Genomic DNA, 10,725 nt, shown 5'->3' on the forward strand with positions numbered 1-10,725 from the left:
AACAGCTGTGCCTATCCTGAGTTCCTGGCTTAGGGAGCTGACAGATTATTCCTCCCCGACTTTGTTAATTCGTTGCCGGGAGAATGGCTCAGGGGATGTGACAGGGCCTTCTGGCCCAGCAGACTTGGCAATCACTGAAGCTATCCCAGACCCAGTGCAGAGCAAGGAGCGTGGAGGTAAATGGGAGAGAGGTTTTTCCCAAAGTGGGGTGTTTTTGACCCGTGCAGTAGGCCAGACGCAAATACTTATCTTTTGCCTATTGAGGGCTACTTCTCACTGGTTCTGGATGCCCAAGTAGACTCCCTGCTGCTGGGTCTCTCCCAATGTGAAAAATGCCTCCCAAGTGCCGCTGCTTGCCTCACCACACACCACGAGCTGATCCGGCATGAGGGGCTCCAGCTCCCACTGGGTCAGGTCTGGCAACTCCTTGCTGCTTCTGAACCATCTCTTCCTCCCTCTTCCACTCAGGCCAATTCCTTGACTTTGCCTTTGATGTTCAGTACTCCTAGACTGTCATATATAATTGATTCGCTTGTTTTTTCGGGTCTTTGTTATAAGAGGGACCACCAGAAGCAGCCGTCTACTCTGCCATCTTGGACCCGCCTCTCCTCTGATTTCTTGACTGCTGCTTCCTGGGTGTTGATAGTGGATCTAAGTAAAATGAAATCCTTGACAACTTCAATGTTTCTCCATTTATCATGATTTGCTTATTGGTCCAGTTGTGAGGATTTTTGTTTTCTTTATGTTGAGGTGTAATTCATATTGAAGTTTGTGGTCTTTGTTCTTCATCGGTAAATGCTCCAAGTCCTCTTCAGCAAGCAAGGTTATGTCATCTGCATAACGCAGGTTGTTAATTAGTCTTCCTCCAATCCTGATGCCCTGTTCTACTTGATATAGTCCAGCTTGTCAGATTACTTGCTCAACGTACAGATTAAAAAGTTATGGAGAAAGGATACAACCCTGACACATGCGTTTCCTGACTTTGAACCATGTAGTATAACCTTATTCTGTTTGAATGACTACCTCTTGATCTATATACAGGTTCCTCATGAGCACAATAAAGCGTTCTGAAGTTCTCATTCTTTGCAATGTTATCTCTAATTTGTTATGACCCACACAGTCAAATGCCTTTGTATAGTCAATAAAACACGGGTAAACATCTTTCTCGTATTCTCTGCTTTCAGCCAGGATCTATTTCACATCAGCAATGATATCCCTGTTTGTACGACCTCTTCTAAAACTTCCCTGACTTTCTGGCAGTTCCCTGTTGATATACTGCTGCAACCACTTTTGAATGATCTTCAGCAAAATTTTACTTGCGTGTGATGTTAATGATATTTTTTGATAATTTCCATATTTGGTTGGATTGCCTTTCTTTGTAATAGGCATAAATATAGATCTCTTCCAGTCATGTGGCCAGGTAGCTATCTTCCAAATTTCTTAGCATAGACAAGTGAGCACTTCCAGTGCTTCATCTGTTTGTTGAAACATCTCAGTTGGTATTCCGTCAATACCTGAAGCCTTGTTTTTTGCCAGTATCTTCAATGCAGCTTGGACTTCTTCCTTCAGTACCATCGGTTCGTGATCATATGCTACCTCATGAAATAACTGAATGTCAACCAATTCTTTTTGGTATACTGACTCTGTATCTTCCTTCCATCTTCTTTGGATGCTTCCTGCTTCCTTTAATATTTTCCCCATAGAATACTTTGATATTGCAACTAGAGATTTGAATTTTTTCAGTTCTTTCAGCTTAAGAAATGCCTAGGGTGTTCTTCCTTTTTGGTTTTCTAACTCCAGATCTTTGCACATGTCATTATAATACTTTGTCTTCTCGGGCTGCCCTTTGAAATCTTTTATTCAGCCCTTTTACTTCAGCATTTCTTCCGTTGGCTTTAGCTAATCAATGTTCAAGAGCAAGTTTTGGAGTCTCTTCTGACATCCATTTTGGTCTTCTCTTTCTTTCCTGTCTTTTTAATGACCTCTTGCTTCCGTCATGTATGGTGTCCTTGATGTCATTCCACAACTCGTCTGGTCTTCGGTCCTTAGTGTTCAATGCGTTAAATCTATTCTTGAGATGGTCTCCAAATTCAGGTGGCATATGCTTAAGGTCATATTTGGGCTCTTGTGGAATTGTTCTGATTTTCTTCAGTTTCAAGTGAAACTTGCATATGAGCAATTGATGGGCTGTTCCACAGTCAGTCCTGGCCTTGTTCTGACTGATGTCATTGAACTTTTCCATCATCTCTTTTGACAGATGTAGTTAATTTGATTCCTGTGTATTCCATCTGGTGAGGTCCACATGTATAGTCACTGTTTATGTTGGTATAAAAGGTATTAGCAATGAAAAAGTCATTGGTCTTGTAAAATTTCATCATGCGATCTCCGACATCATGTCTATCACCAAGGTCATATTTTCCAACTATAGATCCTTCTTCTTTATTTCCATCTTTCCCTTTCCAATCACCAGTAATTATCAAAGCATCCTGGTTGCAGGTTTGATCAATTTCAGACTTCAGAAGTTTGTAAAAATCTTCAATTTCTTCATCTTTGGCATTAGTTTTTGGTGCACAAATTTGCATAATAGTTTTATTAACTGGTCTTCCTTGTAGGTGTATGGATATTATCCTATAACTGACAGCATTGTACTTCGGGATACATCATGAAATATTCTTTTTGACGATGAACGCAATGTCATTCCTCTTCAGGGTGTTATTCCCAGCATAGTAGACCATATGATTGTCCAATTCAAAATGGTCAATACCAACCCATTTCAGCTCACTACTGCCTAAGATACTGATGTTTATGTGTTCTATTTCATTTTTGACGACTTTCAATTTTCCTTGATTCATACTTTGTACATTCTGCATTCCAATTATTAATGGATGATTGCAACTGTTTCTTCTCATTTTGAGTCCAGTCACCTCAGCAAATGAAGGTCCCAAAAGTTTGACTCAATCCATGTCATTAAGGTCGACTCTACATTGAGGAGGTAGCTCTTCTCCAGTCGTATTCTGAATGCCTTCCAACCTGAGGGGCTCATCTTCTGGCACTATATCAGACAATTTTCCACTGCTATTCATAAGATTTTCTCTGGCTAGCTCTTTTCAGAAATAGACTACTGGTTCCTTCTTCCTAGTCTGTTTAGTCTAGAAGCTCAGCTGAAACCTTTTTGCCATGGGTGACCCTGCTGGTATTTGAATACAGGTAGCATAGCTTCCAGCATCACAGCAATACTCAAACCCCCACAGTATGACAAACTGATAGACACATGGGGTCAGAAATATAGCAAGACCATAGAGCCACTTGGAAGCATTATTTGAATATAATATTACTGTCCTGAGAAAAGTTCAAAATCTTAGTGGAGAGACATTAAATATAGAACAAGACCACCAAGGGTATTTGATAAGACAGGGTGTACAATTCCTAAATCCTTGGTCTGAAGGTATGTCTGAGAGATGAATGAAGAGATTCCTTTGCATTTGAGAGAAAAAAGTTCATATACAACAACTTTGGCTTCTAGAGATTAAGAGAGAAATAATAGAGATTTCTTAAAGCACTGTCAGTATCATAGATTGAGTAAGCCATTTGTGAGGAGTTGGAGAACTATGAAGTTGTGTCTAAGAGAAGGCACAGTGTATGTAATACCATCAGTGAATGAGAAGGACCAGATGCTGAGGTGGAGTTTTCGTTGCCAAGCAGCCGTGGAAGGGATAGAACATTCCTAGCAATAGGTTCAACATGTGCAAATGGCTCAATATAGGAAAGAGATTGCTGATTTGGAAGAACTGAAATGAGTCAAATATATTTGGGGCTTTGAAAATAAAAAGGAGAGAGATTCAAGGTAAGTTTAGGGTAATAGATGTGTGCTGGGTAGCAGAGGTTCTCCTCTCAACAACTCTAAAATTTTTAACTTTATACTAAGAGCAATGAAGAGCGATTGGAGGATTAAAGAGGGTAACAGTGTTGTCAGAAGACCTGGTGGTACAGAAGTTAAGTACTTGCCTGCTAACCGAATGGTTGACAGTTTGAACCAACCAGCTGCTGTCTGTAATCCTTAAAGATTACAGCATTGGAAACCCTGTGGGGCAGTTCTACTTTGCCCAGTAGAATCTCTGTGAATCGGAATCGACTTGTGGAAATGAATTTTAACACTATTGTCTTTGCTTTTTAAAACAGTAACAATGACTCTGGCTACAGAGTGGGAATGAATTATCCATACAGGGCCATGAATGGACACAGTACAACACTGGGAAGCTAAAGAAATATTCCTAAGAAGTAGGACGGTGGCTTGGTCTGGGGAGGTGGGAGAAGTAAACAGAATTGAAAACTCGTTGTGAGGTAGGATCACAAGAACATGGTTGATCGAACAGAGAAGGTGAGTAACAGAAGGCAGCAATGATGAACTCCTAGCTTTTTAACATGAACAACTGAGTTAGTTATGGGGCCTTCCACTAAGATAAGACTCTTGGAGTATTCTGTAGTTCTCTTATGGTTCTTGTTACCTCTAGCTTTTGCTGCTCTATAGTAGGACAAATTACAGGGATCCAAAATAATCTTCTCTACACAGTTTTCATTGTGACATATTACTTTCTTTGAAAGAGAAGTTTTGAGGTAGGCTAGATATTTTCTGTTTAGTTCTTCTAATATTGGAAGTGAAAGTTAATGCTCTTCCCCTCTGGGAAAGTGCTAAATGGAGATAAAATTATAAGCTTTATTATAATAAATTAAAGTTGAGACCAGAGAGTCATTTCTCTCAGGTCAAAATGGATTAGAGCTTGTGAATTAGACTTAAAGCCACTATGAAGCTCCTTATTTATTCTACCCTCCCCGCTAAAATCTAGATCCTGTATTCTGCCCAGGGGATGATCAGATGTACAGTTCAGTCTGAATACACCTACCCACCCACTATTATTGAGTGGATTCTGACTCATAGTGACCCTATAGGACAGAGTAGAACTGTCCCATAGGGTTTTCAAGACTGTAATCTTTACAGAAGCAGACTGCCACATCTTTCTCTCATGGAGCAGCTGCTGGGGTGGAACTACTGACATTTTGGTAGCTGCCAAGTGCTTTAAGCCCTGCACCATCAAGACTCCTATACCTACTTGTCTTAGGCTGGGTTCTCTAAAGAAGCAAAACCAGTAAAGCGTATAAATTTATATATATATAGGGAGAGATTTATATCAAGGAAATGGGTCATGCATTTGTAGAGGTTGTAATGTCCCAAGTCTGTGAGTTGGAATAAAGACTGCCCCTGATTCATGCAGCCGCAGGTGCTGGAGAACCCAAGATTGGCAGGTCAGGGACCAGTGCTCTTGCTCACAGATTGTGAAGAACAAAGAATCCTAAGATAGGCAGGCCGAACCACAGGTAAGCTGCTAGCTCAAATCCCAAGAACTGGAGGTCAGACGAACAGGAAACAGCAGCAGGATCCAGAGCAAGCAAAAGCCCCCAAGCCCTGCCAGAAGGTTGGCCTATACTCAGTGCAGGACACATGCCCAAGGAAACTCCCTTTCAACTGATTGACTACTCACAGCAGATCCCATCATGGGGGTAATCACATATCAAATCTCAACAGGGAAGTGACCACAACATCACACAACTGCCAAAACACTGAGAATCATGGCCCAGCCAAGTTGACCCAAAATCTTAACCATCACCCTACTCAACAGCACTTAATATGTAACCTACTTTACAAATGTGGTTATCATCAAAGCAATGTGCAATAGAAAGAAGAGCACACCCTGGCCTGCCTTTGCCTAGTCCTTTGTTTGGTGTGATGAGTCAGCTTTTTGTGGCCTTTCTAGCCATGATCTTGTAAATCCCATTCAAGTGATTAGATGGGACTGTGTAAATAAGATAATTGTGGCCTACCAGGGGGATTGGTCAGTTTTGCCTTAAAAGAGAGCCAATTCCAGAGCAGAGACTAGATATCACCATACCAAGAAAGAATAGCTAGAAACAGCACTTTTTTGGACCTGGGATCCCTGCACTGAGAAGCTCATGGAACCAAGAGACTCAGAGAAAGAGAGAGAGAGCTGTAACACTGAAGGCAGAGAGAAGTTGGCAGAGATCCCACAGGAGGAGACAGTGTGGTGGCATCCCAGCCCATGGAGAAAGCTGAGTGCCTTTGGGCAGAGACCAAGGGTATGGGAGAGGTATGTCTGTGAGCATGGCTACAAAGAAGCTGTCCCAATGGAAGAACTGTGTCCTGAGCGTTCCTGAGCCTGAATTGTACTTGTTACTTCCCTAGTAAACCCCATAATTGTGAGTATTGTCTGAGAGTTCTGTGTGGCCATTGCAATGAATTATTGAACCCTGCAGAGAAGAAGAGAGTGCCATGGGAGGGATGGCTGGTGTCAGAATTGGTAAAGATGACTGAGAGAGGAGGCATGTCTGAACTCCACCTCATAGGAATCAGCCTTGGTCTGTTGATCTTGAATCTCTTTCCCTCTTGTGGAGTTAGAGGAGATCAGACACCACCTCCACATCATTTGTGCATGTGTCTAGTTTATTCCATGAGAGCAGGAAGCACATGACAACTCTGACTCTTCTGAACAATCTTTGAAACAAACCAGAAAAGATAGATAGGCACAAACACTAACCACATGGCAAAATGAATATCATGCTCTCAGAAATCATGTAATCCCCTCCTTCCTCCCTCCTCAAGAAAGAGCAAATCAGGGATGTGGAAATAAATTCTCTCCTTAATACGTTGTGAAATGTCCTAACAGCTGTTATAACTTAGTGAAGGAATACAGACCAGAGGTTGTCTTACGGAGGAGCCTGCCTCAAGTGCCCATGTCCTGTCATTTCCAGGACCTCATTCTGAATTATGTTTCTTATTGTAGCACCTTTTCTGCTTCCATGACAACCCTGCAGGGACCACAAAACACCACACCAGGGGCTGACTCTAGTGTATCCCAGATGGGACAGCCTGCTGCTCTACACTTGGATCCGTGGAAAGGGATGTCAGAGAAAAGGGTACTCAGGATCTTCGGGGTAAGTCAGGTACAGATCTGGGAGAACACCAATGATGTTGTAATGTCAAAATTGATCAGACCTGATGAAAAATACTCTCTCCTACAAGCCGCATATGACATCAACTGATCTTCGGGACAGCAGTATTTGATGTCCAGGCCCTATCGCTTGAAAAAAAAAATGGCAGAATATTCTATCACATCATGCATCTAATCCATGCAGGTCACCCATGATAAATATATTTAACTTCTGCATGGAAGAGCAGCAAAAGAAAAGGCCATGTGTGGACTAGATAGTGTCCCCTCCACAGGCCATCCTGATACCTGATGGCTGCCTATTGTTAGTATCTCTCTCTTGGTCACTTTCTAAGCCAGTTCTGCTCTGCAGAGGATGAAAACTCTTACATCTTCTGTGCATTTCCCCTTTGATTCTTAGGTATATTTCCCTGAAAGTAATGAAGGATGTAAAGAAAGACAAGTTAGTGCTAGTGAAAGGACAGTGAATATAGAAGTTTATCTGTAGCTCTGGCTTCAAAGCACTGGGACAAAGTCATTGTGGACACTTTGAATCCTTTTTAATATCGTGAGACAATTGTAGTCAAACTCCCCTAATTTTTGACCTCTGTCCTCACAGTCATGGCCTCAGGTCCCAGATCCGAAGAACATATCATATTTGCTCTTTTCTTCTTGTCCCCTGTATGGACTCTCCTTCCTTCAGGTCATTTATCCTTGCAAGAAGACTTTTTCTGCCTCCTGTTTCTCCCCTATCTGGTCATGTGAACAAAGGAGAGCAACAGTTGTCATAGGAGTACTTATGACATCTTGGATTGTCATCGTGGGTACTGTACAGTGTCTCTGAGCAATTCCTGGCACAGTATTTTCTACTTTGAAATTCCTGGGCAAATATAGATATCCAAAGAGATAACTCTGGTAATTTACTATATTCATAGCTCTTTATATGGAAAAAAAATTGACCAGAGAATATCAAGAAGTACATCTGACTATTCCAAACAATTGAGAAGGAAAGTAAATCAGTGGTTGGAGAAAGGTTGCCTTGGGTATCATTTCTGTAGTGGATGATTGGTTTTTACTTTCGTCATCATTTCTAGGTTGTCCAGATCTTGATTGCCTTGATAAACCTCAGCTTGGGAATAACAATACTGTGTGTCTCGTTGCTATTTGATGAACCAGCACCCATTTCAGTATACATGGGTTACCCAGTATTGGGGTCAGTAATGGTGAGTAGAACACCCTCAGAAATAATTGGAGACAGTGTCCTAACTCTACCTTGTAGTTCTATAACCTTGAGAAATATAGCTAACCTCCCTCTGAGTCAGCTTTTTCATATTTAATGAGGAAATAGTAATATAAAAGACATAGAAAATTAGGCAAATTAAATATTTAATATATATCAGTTATAATATTTTACAGCAGTGTCATGGATTGAATTGTGTCCCCCAAAAATATCTGTCAACTTGGCTCGGTCATGATTCCCAGTATTGTATAACTTTGTACCATTTTTTAATCTGATGTGATTTCCTTATGTGTTGTAAATCCAATCACTATGATCTAATAAGATGGATTAGCAGCATTTATACTGATGAGGTATACAGGATTGGACAGGGTCTTAAGCCAATCTCTTGTGAGATACAAAAGAGAGAAGTGAGCAGAGACACTTGGGGACCTCATACCACCAAGCAAGCAGTGCCGGGAGCAGAGTGCATCCATTGGACACTGTGTTCCTGTGCAGAGCTGACACCCTGAATTTGGACTTCTAGCCTACTAGACTGTGAGAGAATAAACTTTCTGTTAAAGCCATACACTTGTGGTGTTTCTGTTATAGCAGCACTAAATGACTAAGACAAGCAGCATGTAACCAAAGACCCAACCCAGAATGTCAAATATATTGAAAGCATTGATTATTTCAAAGTGAGAAGGTCAGTAGCAAGTCATTTCCAGGTTGGTCCTTGGTTGGTGATGCAGGACTTCATCAAGGACTCCCGTAGACTATATCAGGCTTCTTGACTTAGCTCAGTGTTCAGAAATGTTTTATATGCATATTCCCAAACCAACTATGGGCAATGTGGATAGACTTACCATCATTGGTTTGGACTTATCAAGATTCACCACTGTGACTACCTTCATTCTACCTTGAAGCTCATGGGGGACTAAACAAAATAAAGGTTTTGTTGGTAGGGAAGAGAAAGGGAGGCGGTTGTTATGCAGGCAATTTATAATGTCTGGCCTAATGACTACCAGGTCTTAGTAAATGATTTAGGTTAGCAAATGGGACTAGTAGATCAATTTTGTTTCATATTTTTAATAACAATAACTATAATTAAAATTAAAAACATTATTAAAATTAAAATTAAAGAATATTTTAAAAGTGCCCACCTAATAAACACACAAAAAAATTCTCTGAAAATTGAGAGTATAAATGAGAATGAACTATCAAGTTTCATCCACTAACAACAGGAGAAAACTTTATAACAATATTTATTTTAAAAATCAGGGAACTGATTCAGGCATTCAGGGGCTTCCATTTATTTACCTCTACAAAGTTGAGAAGAGGTAATGTAGAGTTGGCTTTATGCTCCCATCATCTATTTACAGCAGATGTTCAAAGTCTGAAGTATAGCAAATGCTGTCTTATGTCTGGGAATGCTTTATATATAATAATAGTAATGCCAATAGTACCAAAACCAAAAACCAAACCCACAGCCTTCCAGTCAATTCCGACTGACAGCCACTCTATAGGACAGGCTTCATAGAGTTCCCAAGGAGTGGCTGGTGGACACGAACTGCCAACCTTTTAGTTAAAGCCTAATGCTTAACCATTGTGTCACCAGGGCTCCAATGCTAATAATAGCTGTCATTAAACTTTTACTATGATTCAGGTCCGCCACTGCCTCTCAGTTTGTCCTACGGTGGTGGTCTGTGTGTTGCTGTGATGCTGGAAGCTATGCCACTAGTATTTCCAATAACAACAGGGTCACCCATGGTGGATAGGTTTCAGCTGAGCTTTCAGACTAAGACAGACTAGGAAAGGCACCTGGTGGTCTACTTCTAAAAAAAAAAATGGCCAGTGAAAACCTTATGAATAGCAGCAGAATTTATCCTATATGGTGCCAGTACAGGAGCCCCTCAGGTTGGAAGGAACTTAAAATATGGCTGGGGAAGAGCTACCTCCTCAAAGTAGAGCCACCTTTAATGACATGGGTGGAGTCAAGCATTCGGAACCTTCATTTGCTGATGTAGCATGACTCAAAAAGAGAAGAAACAGCTGCAAACATTCATTAATAATTGGAACACGGAATGTAAGAAGTATGAATCTAGGAAAATTGAATGTCAAAAATGAAATGAGGGTTCTGGACAGAGCTGGAGAAGGATGTAGAACAAAATTCTAACTCACACACACACACACACAAAAGACCAGATTTACTGGCCTAAAGGAGACTGGAGAAACCCCGAGAGTATGGCCCCCAGACACCCTTTTAGCCCAGTGGTGAAGTACTTCCAAGGTTCACCGTTCAGCTGGGGAGTGGACAGCCCCATAAAACCAAATGGGACTAATGAGGTACAGCCATCCGGGGACAAGGGCTAGAAGGCAGAAGGGGACAGGAAAGCTAGTGATAGGGAACCCAAGGTTGACTAAGGATAGTGTTGGTGTGTTGTGAGGTTGTTAACCATTGTCATAGGGCAACATGTGTACTAACTGTTTAATGAGAAACTATTTTGTTCT

At 41.1% G+C, this 10,725-nt stretch overlaps 1 protein-coding gene across 5 annotated transcripts in view; it reads left to right on the plus strand.

Annotated features, from left to right (window-relative positions):
• Positions 1-10,725, plus strand: part of LOC111822934 (membrane-spanning 4-domains subfamily A member 4A-like) — a 109,594-nt gene that overhangs the window by 10,795 nt on the left and 88,074 nt on the right. For 3 of the 5 annotated variants that reach the window (XM_023743173.1, XM_023743176.1, XM_023743174.1), the window contains exons 1-2: positions 6,359-7,005; positions 8,093-8,221. In XM_023743173.1, the coding sequence (XP_023598941.1) occupies positions 6,805-7,005; positions 8,093-8,221 (330 nt within the window). In that variant the 5' untranslated portion in view covers positions 6,359-6,804. Of the gene's footprint in view, positions 1-6,358; positions 7,006-8,092; positions 8,222-10,725 lie in introns of those variants that run through there. The other 2 variants (XM_023743175.1, XM_023743177.1) reach the window with 2 other exon arrangements.

This window comes from Trichechus manatus, unplaced genomic scaffold, assembly GCF_000243295.1.
Source record: "Trichechus manatus latirostris isolate Lorelei unplaced genomic scaffold, TriManLat1.0 scaffold00240, whole genome shotgun sequence".
Lineage (NCBI taxonomy): Eukaryota > Metazoa > Chordata > Mammalia > Sirenia > Trichechidae > Trichechus > Trichechus manatus.